General features: G+C 39.9%; 1 protein-coding gene across 6 annotated transcripts in view; it reads left to right on the forward strand.

Annotated features, from left to right (window-relative positions):
* LOC135114971 (early estrogen-induced gene 1 protein-like) overlaps positions 1–17751 on the forward strand; it is a 76591-nt gene extending 58840 nt beyond the window's left edge. For 2 of the 6 annotated variants that reach the window (XM_064031301.1, XM_064031302.1), the window contains exons 3-9: positions 3333–3453; positions 5452–5639; positions 10510–10757; positions 11141–11288; positions 11798–12271; positions 13492–13709; positions 14096–17751. In XM_064031301.1, coding sequence (XP_063887371.1) covers positions 3333–3453; positions 5452–5639; positions 10510–10757; positions 11141–11288; positions 11798–12271; positions 13492–13709; positions 14096–14202 — 1504 coding nt within the window. In that variant the 3' untranslated portion in view covers positions 14203–17751. The remainder of the gene's footprint in view (positions 1–3332; positions 3454–5451; positions 5640–10509; positions 10758–11140; positions 11289–11797; positions 12272–13491; positions 13710–14095) is intronic. The other 4 variants (XM_064031304.1, XM_064031303.1, XM_064031305.1 and 1 more) reach the window with 4 other exon arrangements.
* The last annotated feature ends 1404 nt before the right edge of the window (positions 17752–19155 follow it).

The following is a 19155-nucleotide window of genomic DNA, read 5'->3' on the forward strand; positions in this document are numbered from 1 at the left end:
ACAAACTAGTATCATCACAACTGTCATCACCATTCATCACTATTCACCACCAGCAGCATCACCACCATCACTTCCACTGCCATCACTATCATCAAGGCATCACCATCAATACATCACTGGCCAATTTCAACACCACTAATATTATCACCATTCACCACCGCCAGCAACATCAAAAACAACAACAACAACAACAACAACAACAACAACAACAACATCACCACCTACATACACTAAGCAACTACATAACTAGGTAACTACTTTCACTATCACCACCACAAACCCCACTATCACCATCACCACCATCACCACCTCCATCCAACACCTCTTTCTCCTCTTCCTCTTCCTCCACTTCCCTATCACCTTCTCAACACTTCCTTCTCTCCCTCTCTCCCATACCAAGTAACAGTGGAAGGTGAGTGGGGGGGAGAGGGGTTGAGTGAGGGGGTGAGAGGTGAGAGGGAGTTGGGGGGGTTGGGGTACAGGATATTGGTCCTTTGAATAAGTGTTTTACTGCCTAAATGAGTGTCAACGAAGGGAGGGGAGGGGAGGGGGTCAAGGTGATGGGAGGGAGAGGGGGAGAGGTGAGAGGAAGAGGGGAGAAGGAGAGAGGAGAGCAGGATTATGGTACGGATGGTAAGGGTGCAGGAGAGAGAGAGAGAGAGAGAGAGAGAGAGAGAGAGAGAGAGAGAGAGAGAGAGAGAGAGAGAGAGAAATATATTAATCTCCTTCCCCTCTTCTTCCTCAGTTATCATATTATTGCATCTTGTATCTTTGTTCAGTATTTGCTTACTCTTTTTTTCCTTTTCTTCTTATTGTTCTATCCTTTCGTTTTAATTTGTTCTTGTCATATTTTCTTATTTCTTTCATTTTACCTTAATTTTTCCTTGATATTTTTTTTATTCTTTCCTTAGACTTCTTATTTTCTTTCATTTTCTTATTAATCTTAGTATGTATTCACGCTAAGATGAATCGTCCATCATCTTCACAACTTTCTACATTGTTCTTTGTATCTCCATTTATTTTCTCACTCTATTGTATTCAAATATTGGTAGCGGTGGTGATAATGATACTCACAGTGATGATGGTGGCAACTCCTCACTCAGTAACATTGTGGTGACGGTTGGTGAGGAAGAGGAAGAGGGAGAAGAGGAGGAAGAGGCGTGGGTTGAGGAAGGATGCTGGGGAGGGGGAGGAAAGGGAAGGGATGGGGGAAAGGAGGAAGGGATGGTATGAGGAAGGGATGAATGAATGGAAGAAGGGAAAGAGAAGTGGAGAGAAGGAGGAAGCGAGAGATTGAGGGAGGGATGAAGGGGATTAGCAAGAGATGGAGGGAAGAAAGAGAGGAAAGGAAGAAGGGAGGAGGAAGTAAAAGAAAAACAGATAGATGAAGAAGAGATGTAGATAAGGATAAAAGGAGACAGTGAAGGGAAGGGGGAGGAGTTAAGGAAAGGATTTATGGAAGAAAGGATAGAGGGATGCACGGGTGGATGGTGGAAAGGAAAGATGGATGTATAGATGGACGGAAGAAAGGGTAAATGGGTGCATGGATAGACAAAAGAAAGGATGGGTGGATGGAAGAAAGATAGAGGGATGCATGGATGGATAGATGGATGGATGGATGAAAGAACTGATAGATGGATGGAAGGAAGGCACGGCACCACGTGGGCCTGCGGACGTGGCCATCACCTCCACATACCTCGCAATCACCCTCACTTAGCCTTCACCCACCTGCTTCACCACCACCACCATCACCACCACCACCACCACATACATAACCAGTTGTGTAATACCTCAAGGTGGTGTGTACCTAATTGTATCCTAGGGCTGCAGTGCACATGTCCTTAGCTACAATCACATGGTCCTGCCTTTGTCCTGGCCAGTATTTAGAGACGATTCGCTCTTTCACCACGCCTATTTTCAAAGGTCACACAGATGAAGAGTCAGGGTTCTCAAGAGTGTTTCATCTGTTGACAAGAGTGTTTCATCTGTTGATATTGTAGAAATCTTGCTAATCAGTCACTAGAGCCTTAAAACACCTTAAAAAAAACTCGTGTCATTTCAATTAGACGGGAGCCTTTTCAATGTAGTGGGGCGCAGCGTGTAAGTGTTTCAGAATACAGTCCGGTCTGGGTAACTTCACTTATCATATCCTGTCTTTCCCTCAGTTGCTGTGTACTTCTTGTCGCTGTCACCCCTTCTTCTATCCGGCTTTTTCTTGTGATTTATTTATTTTTCACTCTTTTTATATTTATGTATCAGAGATTGGTCAATTAAAAAAAAAATCGTGCAAAAAAAAAAAAATGGGAGACCAGAGAGAGAGAGAGAGAGAGAGAGAGAGAGAGATATCAGCTCAGTGTACTTACCTGTGTGTGTGTGTGTGTGTGTGTGTGTGTGTATACGGTACTTCTATTAACGTAAATGACCGTAGTATTTATTTAGTTACAGGGTCTGAGGTAGTCATGTGGTTCTGCTTCTGCTTCTCCGTTTCTCCAGTCTTTCTTCCAGTTCACGCACACTTCTCATTGCCATCACCTGCTCTAAGCCATCTGTGTCTACATGTTCACCTGTGTGCACGTGTATGTGTTTGCGCTCCGTAAGAGAAACTTTTACAAGACACCATGATTTAATGAGATGGGGGAACATTTTTAGTGGAGGTATTACTCATAAACTGTCTTAACCTTGAATCATATTTTAGTGTTGTATAAATAGTATCGTAATCATGGTGTTTTTTTTTCTTTTATATAGGAAGGACACCGGCCAAGGGCAACAAAAATCTGTAATAATAATAATAATAAGATTTATCTAATTTGATATTGTGTGGACCACTTACAGTTTGACTTTTTTGTGTGTTTATTCATTTATCAATTCATTTATTTATTTATTTATTTTACTTCCTCTCCTCATGTTATGAAATATAATAGGTGTATTGCAGTAGTCGCCAGTAAACATTCTACGTGTACCCATGTGTAGTACTTGTTTTTTTCGCTAGTCTTGTTATTTACTTCTGTTTTATCGAATTATCTATTATTGTAAAATGTTGTTCTGATAACTTTATAATATTAACCATAACCTAATTTACATTCTTTACGTTTTATTTAGTCTTTCCTTTTTTTTTTTTTTTTTGTTAGTAAAAATCTATCTACCCACCGTGTTCACGTGGGTTACTTACGTTCTGTTTTATCGAATCATCTATATAAATATTATTCTGATGACTTTAGTATATGGACCATAACCTAATTTAAACCCCCTTATGTTTTATTTAGTCATCATACTTTTCGTGATCAATAAAATATGTCAACCTACCTGTGCTGATGTGTGTACCTGTGTTGCAGAATGATGGTGGCAGATCATGCAGTGAGATGGGACAGCCGCTTCACCTTCACCTGTAAGATGACTGCCAACGCATCCACAGGGGAGCTGGACTCGTGCATGTGTCGCGTCTCCGTCAGGCAGGTGAGTCACGGCGCTTCTGCAGACCATTAAGGTGGACTAGAGTGTGGTTTTGCAGGTCACTATGGGTCTACAGGTCACAAAGGGGTTTATACAGGTCATAATGGGTTTCTACAGATCATAAGGGGTTTCTACAGGCTGTAAGGGGTTTCTACAGGTCTTGGGTTTTCTACAGGTCACAAGGGGTTTCTAAAGGTCATAAGGGGTTTGTACAGGTCATAAAGGGTTTTTACAGGTCACAAGGGGTTTCTACAGGTCATAAGGATTTCTGCAGGTCACAAGGGGTTTCTACAGGTCAAAAGGGTTTCTACAGGGCATAAAGTTGTGTTCTCCTTTGTTCCTTTTTTCTTTCCTTTCTTTTTCTTTCCTTCTCACCGAATTTCATCCTCTTTCCTCCTTTTTTTTTTTTATTACTTTTATTCCCTCCTCCAGATCTCTCCTCCTCTTCCTGCATCTTCCTGTTTTATAATCTCCTCCTCCTCCTCCTCCTCCTCCTCCTCCTCCGTCATCACAGCATCCCCTCCATCACACACACACACACACACACACACACACACACACACACACACACACACACACACACACACACACACACACACACACACACACACTTCCCCCTAGCACTCTCTCTCTCTCTCTCTCTCTCTCTCTCTCTCTCTCTCTCTCTCTCTCTCTCTCTCTCTCTCTCTCTCTCTCTCTCTCTCTCTCTCTCTCTCTTTAGTTTTACCACCACCACCACCTCCTCCTCCTCCTCCTCCTCCTCCTCCTCCTCCTCCTCCTCCTCCTCCTCCTCCTCCTCCTCCTCTTCCTCTTCCTCTTCCTCCTCCTCCTCCTCCTCAAACAATGAAATACAAAGAAAATAAACAAGAAGTGCTAGAAAATGATAAGTGAAAGAGAGAGAGAGAGAGAGAGAGAGAGAGAGAGAGAGAGAGAGAGAGAGAGAGAGAGAGATGGGGGACGGGGACGACGACGAAAGACAGAAGGAGGCAAGAATAAAGGAAAATTTTTCTCACGGGTGTCTCCTTCCTCCTCCTAGAACAAGTGGAGCTGAAGAGAAAGAGGAGGAGGAGGAGGAGGAGGAGAAGTAAGGAGAGAAGGAGATATTCATGCCTCCATTTCTTCTTCCACTTGTTGCTATTGTTATGAGTATTGTTACTACTACTACTACTACTACTACTACTACTACTACTACTACTACTACTACTACTACTATTGCTATCATTTTTCTCTCTCTCTCTCTCTCTCTCTCTCTCTCTCTCTCTCTCTCTCTCTCTCTCTCTCTCTCTCTCTCTCTCTCTCTCTCTCTCTGTCTCTCTCCTCTCTCTCTCTCTCTCTCTCTCTCTCTCTCTCTCTCTCTCTCTCTCTCTCTCTCTCTCTCTCTCTCTGTTTTATGGCTGTGGATCTGTTTGTAAAGTTCTTAATCACTTTCTTCTCACTCTCTCTTTCTTTCTTTATTGCTCCTCCCTTCATTCTTTCTCTTCACAATCCTCTCCATTCCTTCCTCCTCTTCCTCTTCTGCCTCTCTCCTATCATGTTCCTTTCTCTCTAACTTCATTGTCTTTCTTCCCTTACAGTTATCCTCTCTCTCTCTCTCTCTCTCTCTCTCTCTCTCTCTCTCTCTCTCTCTCTCTCTCTCTCTCTCTCTCTCTCTCTCTCTCTCTCTCTCTCTCTCTCTCTCTCTCTCTCTCTCTCTATCTCTCTCTCCCTGTTCTCAGTCAATTTAGTCATTAGGACATGTGTATTTATGTGTAACTGTAGCCTGTTAGTGATCACATGTCAGACTCCCCTCCCCCCACCCACCCCCCCTCTCTCTCTCTCTCTCTCTCTCTCTCTCTCTCTCTCTCTCTCTCTCTCTCTCTCTCTCTCTCTCTCTCTCTCTTGCAAATAAGCACACACAAACATACCTAATTAATGATATCAAAAGATTAAGAAACAAATAAGTAAAAAGTAAACTATAAATTTTCAATATATAAACCATTCCTTTTTCTGTCTCTTCTTCAGGAGATGCGGGGTGGCAAGGCATTCCAGAAACTCGGGTATGCAGACGTCAACCTGGCAGAGTTTGCCGGCTCGGGCGGGTCCCAGCGGTACCTTCTGGAGGCATACGACTCAAAGACACGTCTGCACAACTCTATGCTGAAGGTGACGGTTGAGATGACGCTCCTGTCTGGGGACCCCTGCTTCAAGGCGTGAGTATCTGGGAGGAGGAGTGAGGGAAGGGCATGGATGAGAGGGAAGAGGTGGAAATGGAACAGGCAGAGGAAGCATAGGAGGAGGTAAAGGTTTATGATACATTACATAGAATTACACCTTTTCATTCTTCCTAAAACCATTTGATTACACTTCTCTATACTAACTGCTGGGAGGAGGATGAAGGGAAGGAGGTGGAGATACAGCAGGCAGGCATAGGAGGAGGAGGAGAAGGTGAAGAATTATATGACAGAGAATTACAAACACCTTTACATTCTTCCTAAACCACTTGTTTACACTGCTCTACACTAACTGATGGGAGGACATAAACAAGGGGGAAGAGGTGGAAATGTACCAGGCAGAGGAGACAGAAGAGGAGGAGGAGGTTAAGGATTATATTACAGAGAATAACAAACAGCTATAGACCTCTACAGTCTTTCTAAGCCACTTGATTACACTGCTCTACCCTAACTGCCAGTGGGAGAGAGAGGATAGCACAGTGGAAGGAGTATAGGGAGAAGAGCAGAGAGGAGGAGTAGTGGATGAGGGTGTTGTGGCAGGGTTCAAAAGGTTTGTTCTTGATAAGGGTAAAGTAGAAGAGAGAATTTTAAGTTTAGGATAAGGAGAAGAACATTATGAAGAGATTCTAGTAGGATTTGTATGGGATCTAAATGTATGGTCAGGATGAAAGTGAAGTAGAAGAGGGTGTGTTGAAGTGAAAAGGGTGACAGAGAGGACAAGGAATGGGGGAGAATATATGAGTGTTTTGATGAGGTTTGAAGGGAAAGAAAAGAAGACTTTGAAGTAAGACAGTAGAGTTATTAGGGTTGGGCCAAGAACAGGATGAAGCAGGGTGAAGTTAAAGGGTTAGAAGAAAGTGTGTAATGGTCAAGAGGAATCTTATATACTACATAAATATTTTGAAGCTTGAGTGTTTACAGAAGATAATGCAAAGGAAGAATTTAAAAGAAGGTATATATGTAAGGGAAATTATTGGTTTGAAAGATTCTTGTGGTTAATAGAAGAAAACTAGAAGACTTAGATAAGAAGTTTTGGTGGTTTGAGCAGGAAAGAGAGAGAGAGAGAGAGAGAGAGAGAGAGAGAGAGAGAGAGAGAGAGAGAGAGAGAGAGAGAGAGAGAGAGACTTAAAGTAACTGCCCTGACAATGCTCTCTATGCAACACCTACTTTGTGGCTCAAGTACTCCATTTTACACCTAATTTTTTTTCAAGGTGCATAAAATTTGGGCTCAAAAGAAGCAAGGTTATGGTCTCATGTTTAGAAGTGAGTGACATCATGCCAGCCTTTTGTGCAGAGTGAAGAGGTGTCAGATTATACAGGGATGAAAGAGAGAGAGAGAGAGAGAGAGAGAGAGAGAGAGAGAGAGAGAGAGAGAGAGAGAGAGAGAGAGAGAGAGAGAGAGAGAGAGAGAGAAGCACATAAAACTTAATCATCACTTACACACACTAGAATCCAAGATAAGAGAAACAAACAAACAGACTTAGTACTTAGTATATCCACTTATATAAATTCATGGAAGTAGATGCAGAGAAAAAAAGCAGACACTTCCTGACACCTGTAGAACACTGGATAAGTAAAAAGAAAAACATACAGAGAAACAGAGACAGAGACCATAATAAATACAAGACAACAAAAACAAATGGATAAAGACAGACAAAGGCTATGAAATAAGAGGTACTGCAATAAGAACTACAGACAGAAAGACAGAGAGCAATAGTCAAGTGAGAAGTGACAAGAACCAGTTGAAAGAGAGAAGGGAACAGAGAACATTAAGACAATAGACAGAGACAGATCTAATAAGTAAGAAGTAGCAAGAATTGAGAGGCAGAGATATAAAAAGAGAAACCATTTATGGGAAAGGACAGAGAGAGTAACAAAGACCATGAAGTAAGAAGTAGTAGACAGAGAACCTTATGTAAAATGTAACAGAAACTAGAGAGCATTTAGTATGAGGTAATGGACAGAGAGACAGGCAGAAAGCATTAAGTAAGAGGTAACAGGACCCACCAAACAGAGGGAGACAGATGGTGCAGGTGGTAATACTCAGTCAGGGTTACAGTAAGTCCCCCTCACATTCCACCAGGCCACTACTTGTCAGATAACATGTTGATAGAGGCATGTGGCTACCCTCCTCCCTCACTGGTGGTGCTGGTGGTGGTGAAGTTATCAGAGGGAAATCTAACTAACCCCTTTGTGTTTGTAATAGTGTTGATAAAAAGAGGGATTAGTATACTCATAGTGTTGAAATTGACATATTGACTTAGAGAGGAGAAAGAGTCCATATCATGAAGAGCAGGAATTATGGGAGAAGCAATAAAGAAAGAATGGATGAGAAGAAAATGGTTAAAGAATTTATGAATTGATTCACAGCCATAAAACAGCTGATGTGAAGATTGAGACAGGAGGAAGAGACAGATTGACTGACTGACTGATTGACTGATTGACTTAGAGATTGTGGAAGGAACAGCAAGAGTAGGAAAAGAAGCATGAAAGTTACAGAGACAGGATTATGACTGGATTATGACAGGATAAACAGGAATAGGAGTGAGTGACTAACAGACTTGACTGATTACTGTGACTGACAACTGTGACAAGAAAAGGAGCTTTGCTGGCAGTGTAATTACTGTAGCTTTTCTGTAGTTTTGTGTTTGTGCTCTCTTATCTGTAGTGGGTCATTCCTCTGATTTCCTTGCTGTTCATTCTCTGCATGTGTTTTTTTTGTATAATGTCATGTAATATCCTGTTCTTTGTTCTTTGTACTCTAGCTTGTTTTATTGTTTTTCTTTTCTTTTTTTCTTCAAATTGCATATGTTTCTTATTCTTTCACCATACAATTAATTCATTCTCTATTAATACATACCATTTTTGTCTATGCCTCAGATTTTCAAAGAGTAGATAAGCATGAATTGCCTTCTTTCCTTCTGTTTATACAGAATATGTACGTATGTATATGATATTACTATGCAGATGATGAACACATTTTCTTTGTTTTATCATGTACAGAAGCAGCTTGTTTTCTAGTTTCTTAGTGGCTTGTATATATTTTGTAGAAAAATTTGCTTTTACTTCTAGCTTTCTTCCTGCTTGTATGTATGTTGTAAATATAGAAAATGCTTATTTTTATATAGAAACCTACCTCTAGTTTTACCTCGTTTCTATATCATATTATAATTTGTCTTGCCCTTCCATTAGTACAACGTTGCACTTTCACAAATGGTAACCTACGGGCTACACGTTGGCCCGTGAGATTCAGATCCAATGTTAACCTATTGGTTCCTAGAGGACCTCATGGCTTTACTGAGGGTGTTCATTTGTTTCCTGCTTTCATGTTATTAGTCCTCCTCCTCCTCCTCCTTCTCCTCCTCCTCCTCCTCCTCCTCCTCCTCCTCCTCCTCCTCCTCCTCCTCCTCCTCCTCCTCCTCCTCCTCCTCCTCCTCTTTCTTCTTCTTCTCCTGAGTGGCTTATTGGTCAGTTGGTTTAGTAGGGCTTATTGGGTGACTGCCTTAGTGGCTCATTTTCTGACTGGCTTAGTAGCTTATTGCTGACTGGCTTAGTGGCTTATTGGGTGACTGGCTTAGTGGTTACTGGCTTATTGGCAAACTGACTTAGTTAGTGGCTAACAACCTAGTAAGCCATTAAGCCAGTCACACAATAAACCCTACAAAGCCAATTGACCAATAAGCCACTAAGCCAGTCACCCAATAAGCCCTACAAAGCCAATTGACCAATAAGCCACTAAGCCAGTCACCCAGTAAGCCCTACAAAGCCAATTGACCAATAAGCCACTAAGCCAGTCACCCAGTAAGCCCTACAAAGCCAATTGACCAATAAGCCACTAAGCCAGTCACCCAGTAAGCCCTACAAAGCCAATTGACCAATAAGCCACTAAGCCAGTCACCCAGTAAGCCCTACAAAGTCAATTGACCAATAAGCCACTAAGCCAGTCACCCAGTAAGCCCTACAAAGCCAGTTGACCAATAAGCCACTAAGCCAGTCACACTAAACCCTACAAAGCCAATTGACCACTAAGCCAGTCACTCAATAAGCCCTACTAAGCCAGTCAAGAAATATGCTAAAATGGTGAAAGTTGCCACTGTACTTTTGCATATTTCTCTACTACATTAACTCAGTTCACATTTCTGATCTAACATACTTGTTCCATATCTTTTATATTGAATTTATTACAGTAATAAAAATTTCTAAGTTTGATTTTGCCCATTCAGTTGTGGACCATGAAAGTTTCACGGGTCCTGCTAGTATCAACATGGATAAATAAAACACATGGGATGTTCTTATCTTTGGCTTTCATCCTGAGGATATGCAGATATATATTGGCTTTCATCCTGAGGATATGCAGATATATAATGTTTGATTGAATTTTTTTCCATCCTTGTTTAGTCTTGTGATGTATGTAATTGTAGTGGGCTTTGTAGCTTACCTGTATATTATGTACATATTCACGTGCTTTGTTTGCTCAATACTTAAGCAAGTAACATCCACACAGCTTATTATCGTCTTCTCATGTACTATACTAAACCAGATGTGTCTTCTTATATTAAATTATTAATATTAAATATTAATATTAATATTAAATATTCCTTCTTTCTTAGTTTCACTTGCAAATCGAAAAAACTTTTCTTTTTTGTCGTAAAAGAAAAGAAGGCTTAAGCTTTCTATACAAAGTAGACAAAATTTTTGTGCAGATAGTAAAGAAATAACCCTTCTTTGTTGCTGCAAAGTAGAAGTCTTATGCCTTGCTTACCCTGCATGCATGTGTCCATCCCTTAGGTCAACACAGCTCTCACATGAACAGTTAGAAAACCACTCAACACTTGCTTTCCACCCTTAGGCCAACGCCAGTCATTTACAAAAAAATGAGACGCAATAGCACAACACTCTTCATCACACTCACCCTCAACCTCGACACACCCCCGGAGGTGACACGCCGTAACACTTACAGGCAGCCTTTGAGAGGCACTCGCTACCAGCCGTCCGTGGAGGCTTCAGGGGAGGAGGAGCCTGCCGGAAGACCCACCTCAGGCTCCCTTGCCTCACTCACATCATCCGGCTATGACTCCCTCAAGAAAAAGGTTCATGGTAAGTTCCTAAATGTTGATTTTGTGGTGAGCATCTTTTTCTCCACATTTCCACAGTAACCTTTTAAGAAGTAGAATTCATGGTAGACTCATCAGTGTTGTTTTTTGTAATACTTATGCTCTCTTCTATATTTGTACAGTGAACTATTAATGATTTTTTCCTTTTCTCTCCCTCTCTCTTTTTTTTTTTTTTCTTTTTTTTTTTTTCCTCAATGAGATAATTTTCTCTCCAGCACTTGTAATGTGGTATTTATTAATGCATTTTGATTTTAGTTATTCCAACATTACTGTTATTATTTTAGTGGGATTGAGACAATTTCTTGATGGCCTTTCACCAAAACCCTTCTGCCACTGCCACAGAAGACAAAGATATACATTTTGCAGAAGTGTTTGGGGAAGGGGAGGAGGGTGATGCTGGATTGGCAGGGGAGGTTCCAGGACATTCCAGAAACTCCTCCAACACCTCACACGGCTCCCATGCCTCTGGTTATGCCTCCATCAACTCCCAGTCTGAGGTGTCCGGCCACATGAGGTGAGGTGGAGTAGTGGCTTCATGCATGACCTTTGTTGATCCCTGTGTTGCATGAAATGGTCAGCCTTCATCTTGCATTAACATTCTTGGCCTTTTGGTATTTTGCATGACATGTTTATGGTATTCCCTTGTATGTATATATATATATATATATATATATATATATATATATATATATATATATATATATATATATATATATATATATATATATATATATATATATATATATATATATATATATATATATATATATATATATATATATATATATATATATATATATATATATATATATATATATATATATATAAGACCCCAGTGTTGCATTCATCTGGAACACATGTAGTGTTCAGATCCACAGCTTCCATTAACATTCTGGCTCTTTTAGTATTTTGCATGATAAGTTATTTTATCTGCCTTTTTTTTATATTTAATTTTTCTCTCTCTCTCTCTCTCTCTTTTCTTTTTTTTTTTTTTTTTTTTTTTTATGGTGTTGTATGGAGCAGACAACGGGTGCCAACATTCACCGTGTGGTCCCCAGAATGCATCCATCCTGCCTCCCAGCCTCCCACCTTCACTGTCTACACCAATAATGCTCCAGACTCACCCTACCTGCACCCTGGGTACACCGATCGTCCAAAGGGTCTTGTGCCTCATTCTGCTAAACCCACAGCACGCTTTCACCTGCTTAACCCTGATTGCCCATCCTGTGTCAGCACCCCACCACCTTGCCCACCCAAAGGCAACCTGCTGCGTACGCCTGATCTCTACAGACTGCTGGGGGGCTCAACACGCTCTCTGGGGTCTCTGTCCTCCTCCAGCACCACGCGCGGGGGCTCAATATCAAGTGGGGAGGATTCAAATAAGTCATTCCCATTGACTGTAGAGGAACTGCAGTATGCCATCTCTGCTGCCTTGAATGCCTGCAATGATACCTCTAACTTGCATGGCCCTGCCACAGACTCATTAAAGAATGCAAGGTTAGCAGCTTGCTTGCATAGTTTGGGACAAATTTAGAGTTTCTTGCTATTTTTTCTTCTTCATTTTCTTAATGGCTTTTTTTGCTTATTATTTCTTTCCCTTTATTAATCCATTTTGGGCAGCCCCTTCTCTTTCCTTATTTTTCTGCATTACTACACTACCAAGTAGTCATTACTGTTTATTTCTGCTTTTCCATCCTGACTTTTTTTATAAGTGCTTTGTTCTTGCTGCTGCTCCACTCTGACCTACACTTCAGTTATCAACCTTGTATCAGGTAATGGAGGCTGAGATGTTATATTTTTCTTCCATGATGAAGCAAAACTTGTTACTAATAATCTAATCTAATCTACTATGACATCCTTTCCTTGGAACACCCTGAAAGGTACAACAGAAGTATTTTGTTTTATTCCTGCTTAAACACTATTCTTGAACTTACCATCCCTTCATTTTCTCAAGTATCACAGTTCACTGTCCACCCACTTTATAGGATGTCTACCTCTCACATCCACTACATTTGCACCACCTTTGTGTATATCCTTGTCATCTTAATTTGTTTCTATCTCTCCATGTCACCAAACCATCTAAAGATGTTGCATTAAACCTGTCACAAAATTTATTGAGTGCCAATGCCCCTTTGACTTTCTGGTTTTTCCTTTTTAACAAGTGAGTCAAACGAAATCTCTGACTTCTTCATCTGACTTCTTCATCAGTATGTACATTATAGTAGTGTATGTAAATTATTCTGGTGGCATTATCTAGTGTGTCTTTTTATTGGGTCAGATAAGATATGTCTTCCAATTTTTTTACACAACTGAATTTTGATTAGATAATATTAACATATATGCATCTATGTCCCTCTCTTTGGACCTTGGTGGATAGTATTCATGTGTATGTCTCTGTATTTCTCCCTTCAGACCTTGGAGCTAAGATCATCATCACATCATTGAGGTATACCAGGGACAAGATCATTATTGTAACCCATACAATGTAACCTAATACAGTGTACTCGTATTTAAAGCTAACATTAAAAAAAGCTCTCAGCACAAAAAAACAAGCTCTTTTCACATCAACACAGTATTACACTTTCATTTATACTGGTCACATCCCCAAAGGATCCTAAATCCTTGCTCATAGTCACCATCATTTCCAAAAGTTTATGCACAGCCTTGACACTGTCCATGAATCTCTTGTGTTCACTGCTCACTGCCACACTCAACAGGAACAGCAGTGCAGGGTCTGGTGGGCTGAGTGAGGGAGGAGGATCTCTGGAACGCACAGCAGCTGGGAGGAGCAAGGCACCAAGCATCAGCACAACACAAGGGGAGGCCAACAAGGAGTCTCGTGTCGATGCCACCAGGATAGATGCGAATGACATCATTGATAAACTCTTTGAGGACACCAATATTGAGTCTCTGAAGCCTGATGACTCTGCTGAAAGTAAGGGATGCAGGAGAGAGGCAGGGAATTACCTAATGTGTACTACTGACTCATTTTTTTTTTAAAGTAAAACAAGATTGGATATGAGATGAAGGGAAATATTAAAGATACATCAGTACATATTATATATATTGGATATTGATAAACCAGATAATAATTCTTATAGATGAATTTTTTTTCCTGCCAAATCATACATTTTTAAGAGATCTAAGAAGTCAGGAAATGCCCTCTTAGTATATGATTATAAGATAGATAAGATAAGACAGTGCCCTTCCTCCTCTCGGCTCCACATTACATAGCCATGGAAACACTGTACTTGAAGGGCTTTCTTTTTGTCTTTGTAAGAACACTGACCGCTATTAGTCATGACCTCTTTCCATCCACAGCATCAGGCCTGCAGCTGTTCATCGGCCGGGACGGCACAGCAGCCTTGGGGGGCAGGACACTCAGCGTTGTGGGGGAGTTCAAGCCAGTCGTGTTTGAAAAGAGATAGCACCAGCAGCAGCCTGAGGGAGGCCCACAGCCTAGCCAACCACCACAACCACCACCACCTTCCCCTGGGCCAGCCACTCCCCTCCCCCAGGGACACACCTCCAGGCTGCACCACAGATAGTCTCAGCACTGTGCAGGATGAGTGGACACTGTCACTCTATGGACAAGTTGTGGTTGGTGATGAACCAAATTGATGTGGATGTTTGGTTGCATTTTCCATAGGTGCCGTGGAGTGCAAGGAGTGCCCTTTATAGAGACATGGTAAAATTTAGCCGTATTCTGTGACTTGGCAGCAATTCGGAGAAAGGAGAAATGGTTGGTTGGCGGCACTTCATGACCAAGCCCTGTGATGTCTGTTGGTGTTATCTGTATGTGTGTGTGTGAGTGGTGGCAGGAGCAGCTTGCGATTTTTTGTAATTCTCTAATACAGTAATAATTGGTGTAACAGTTGTAAGAGGTGTATTTAAAAGGAATATTAGAGGGAGAGAAAGAGGACGATTCTCACATTATAGTGTTGAAAGCGTCAGTGGTCAGTGTCGGTCATCCTTGCTCAGCTGTGTGTCTTTGGTGTTTTAGTCCGTCGATGGCCCTTAAGAGGACCCTTGATTGCCTTATTGATTCATAAGGAGAGAGGGGAAGAGGGAGGCTGAAACAGCTCAAGAATAAAGACCTTCAAATTTAGTGACTGATTGCAGAGAGAAAAAGAGAATAGGATAATAGGCTTGTGTTGTGAAGGTTTTTATTTATGATTATAGCTGTGAACTTCATCAGATGTCAGAAATATATAGAATTGATAAGGTATTGTATCAACTAACAGTGATTCATCATCAGCTATTTGTAATAAGGATTGTAATAATCATGCCTCATGCATTCAGCTGTAAATATCATACTACATATTTTTACATAGAATTTTGTCATATACCTAATTATGTATTTATTATGCGATATGATTGCAAATTACACCAAAAAAAAAGTGCTAAGGTGCAGCACATTGTGGGAGACTTTGACCCTTGCCAGAGAGTCTTTCAGAAATACATATTTATGTAAAGTTTTTCTTCAATTTACAAACAATTTAGTGTCATGAAATGTTACTAATTCCATTCAAGTACCAAAGGAGGCATATATATATATATATATATATATATATATATATATATATATATATATATATATATATATATATATATATATATATATATATCTTTTCTGTTTATATTTTACTCCATACTAAGAGTGGCCAGTGATGAGCAGTGTTTCAGAAGATGTTGCCAGATATTCTTTCAACATTGACATAGTTCATCAGCAGCAAGGAATCATCACTCTTTGCCACGTCAGCTGAGCATCAACAGCGTGCGCCTTTATCCCAGTACATTCTCAGATGTGTCCTCGGCAGTGCACACACAAGCCGGGCATAGAAGCAGTGTCCTGAACCATCATAGCCAGTTACTGTTACTCGTGTGTTTTTCCTCATTGTACCAAATAATCTTTGTGTTGTGTTCATGAAATGGAAACAGATCCTTATGAAAGAATGGCTCCCACTTACTATTACTGTGATTTGCATGAAAGTTCATGATATCATATAATGTAACTATTGGCTAGAAATGAGTTCCACAAGTTTGGTTCAGGGCTATTATAAATGTGTTTTATAGAATGTAGCCCCCATGTCCTCAGCATTACAGGAAAGAACAGATTCTGAACTACATATCTCCTCTCAGAATTTTTTTCACAATCATAACTGTGACTCTTGTGGTCTATATGAAGCTCATTCTCTGTGGTTTTCATTAGGAAAGGGTGATGCAGTTTTTTGCTCAGTTTTGTAAAGCAGCGAAAGCAGACTTGCCAGGCTGATTGATGTCTATAACTTCTGCATGACTGTGCTCTGCCTGTACTTGGCTCACTAGTGCAGTTTCAGGTGAAGTCATTGTGTCCATGCATTATCATATAAATACTAGTTGTGTCACCAGCTACCTTCAAATGCCATGTGTTGTGTTCAACTCACAAATAAGAATATTTCTTCCATTTACAAACATAAAAGCAGCTGAGATTCTCTTGTCAGCACTATTGATTCAACAGATAAAACATTCAGTGCCATAAAAGGATTTTATCATATTTGTATTAGCAGCAAATGTTACTCAAGGCAGCTTTGTGTGTTAGATAACAATAGCACATGGCAGTAAAGAGGCACCATACTGCCGCTGTACAGTGGTTTCAAATATGATGGTTGAAGTGGATGGACCAAAACCTGGATTGACACATGACAAAGGCCAGAACAGAATGTCATTCAGGTTTTACATTTCAGTTGAAGAAGGTTACAAGAGTTCATAGTTTTTGTGTAAAGATAGACGTTTCAATTGCATAGGTGATTCAAAGTACCCCATCACTGCCCATTTCACTCCCTCCTTGACCTCCTGTTCCCCTTTCCAATTGCCTGCTTCTGAGTATTTTTTCTATCTCATCTCAGTGTAGCTTACAGAAAAACTGAAAAATGTAGATAGAACCTGTGAACTACAGCAATTCAAGTCCAGCTAACCTAGCAAGTCTGTGTTGTTAAATGAACTGTTTCAATTGTTGATCTTAGCTAATTCTTGAAAACAATAATTGTTGAACTCTAGCAAACTCAGTGAACCTTAATTGTTAAAATCTTGGTGACTTGTGAACACTCAATTTTTAACCTAGTCAGACAGTCCTCACGGTGCTCAGTGGCTAGCCGTCAGTCAGTGCATCAGCTGTGTCCATGTGCTGGGCCAGGCTGCGGCCCCCAGACAGCCAATGCATCAAGTGGGACTGTCAGTCTTCCCACATTGTGTATGTTTGTCTGGAAATCATCATTACATGAAGTGTCATTTTGTCATGAGTGGCAGTATGCATTTTCTCTACATACTCAGTTCACAACAGTGTCTAGCTATCACCATGGAGTCTTTTATTTATTCAGTGATTGTTTGTGTTAGAAAAGGAGACCGACCTAACCTGGATCCAGCAAAACTGAGGATCTGGTGTGGTAAATCATCCTGTTGTTGTCAGTTACTGCAAGTTGCTCTAGATAATCTCTCAGTGTGTCATCAGCTTCAAGTCTTGTGAACATCTGTGGAATAGTACAAATGATGGTCTTTAAATCACTGTAACAAGTATTTGGATAGTGTTGCTTTTTTTTTTTTTTTTTTTTTTTTTTTTTTTCTTCATGAAGTGAACAGAAATCTCCATTCACTTGCTTAGGAAGAAATTGCTCCTTTTGAAGCTGAGTACTAATATCTCGTCAAGACTTGTTACTCTGTAAATTGTTACACTGACCACATTTTGTCATCCATTGCAGCAGGTGTGGGTGGGTGGTGAGGTGGGTGTGTCCTTCCTCCCTCCTTCCTACCTGTGTCTCAGGGGCTGGGCATCACCACCTCCATCACCAACACTACCACCTCCACCACCACCACCACCAGCACACATTCCACATCTCACCTACCAGTGTTACCATTCAGAACTCTGTGTGTAGTTATGTTTATAATTATTTTTTTGTAAATATATAGTACATTAATAATTAAATATAACCAAAAATGAATTTGTTTCAAAATGGTTATTTTCTGCCTATCCTCTGTGAAGTTTTCTCACCAGTAAGGAAGAAAGTTGTGAGTGAGTGTGCAGAATGCCTATGTGTGCCTGTTTGAATGTGGGGAGGATGTGAATGTGTGTGTCACTATGAGAAAGATTATGAACGTGTGACTATGCTGTGTTTAGGATGAAGAAATGAGTGGTTGCTGAGGATGAAGAAGAAATAAGTGACTGCTGTGTTCTGTTGTTTCTATTTTTTGTGCTGTGTGAAAGTGAAAAAATTAAAGGTGCTGTTTTCCACGTCATTTAGGTATGTGATATTTTCCTGTGACACACACACATATTTTAAATTTGAATAAGTGTAAACTTAATGTTGATACAGCTTATCAAAATTAATTGAATCTCACAGACTCACACTGTATATTTGTTCTGTAATTGAATTTTAGCAAAGACAAATTACTTTTCAAAAACAAAAGTTTCCCTATCTGCATGAAGGTGTTTACATTTATTATCATAGATTAATCCAGCACATCAGAATAATTTTTCACTGGGGACGCTGCTACAGGGACAACACAGAGAAAGAGCATACTGCTTTCAGTATATTTGGTTAATCTCTTCTGGTTTGACTGCCATTTTAAAGGCTTTTAATTCTTACTGTGGTGTTGGAACTTACAGACTAATGCAGTCACTAAGTCTAAAAATTCCAACACTACAGTAAAAAATAATGGTATATATATATTTTTCTTAATACCAATAACATAATGGTGAGTGTCATATATCTATATAGGCTATATTCTCTTTCAGAATTCTATTCTGAATACCAATAGCATATAAGTATAGCTATGAATATTTATATCCTTTTAGGAATTTTGTACACTATGGGTGTGCTAAGTAATATCCTTATATTCTCATTCTGAAACCATGGATGTGGATATCAATGTGGATGTTGTTTGCATTGCCAGTAAGGATGTGGATATTGCATGCATTGCCAAAACAAATTTTTATAGAATGCGGGTAATCTGTTGATGAAGAGTGAGTATATATATATATATATATATATATATATATATATATATATATATATATATATATATATATATATATATATATATATATATATATATATATATATATATATATATATATATATATATATATATATATATTACGAGTACGATGGTGGAGGTAAATCTCCCCGTTACCAAACGTCATCAATGAGTGGACCGTTTAGGTAAACGACACCAGTGACAGTTTGGTAAAAAAGAAAAAGAAAAAGAATGGGCCTGCGATGCTGTGCTGATATCCTCACACCACATTGTAACTCCTGGTAAGTTCAAAGATGTTTCATAGTGGCATGCAGATTCTGAAGAGCCCTGTAGGTGCAATTGTGCTGATTAATTTAATTATTTAACTT

This window comes from Scylla paramamosain, chromosome 28 (genome assembly GCF_035594125.1).
Source record: "Scylla paramamosain isolate STU-SP2022 chromosome 28, ASM3559412v1, whole genome shotgun sequence".
Taxonomy (NCBI): domain Eukaryota; kingdom Metazoa; phylum Arthropoda; class Malacostraca; order Decapoda; family Portunidae; genus Scylla; species Scylla paramamosain.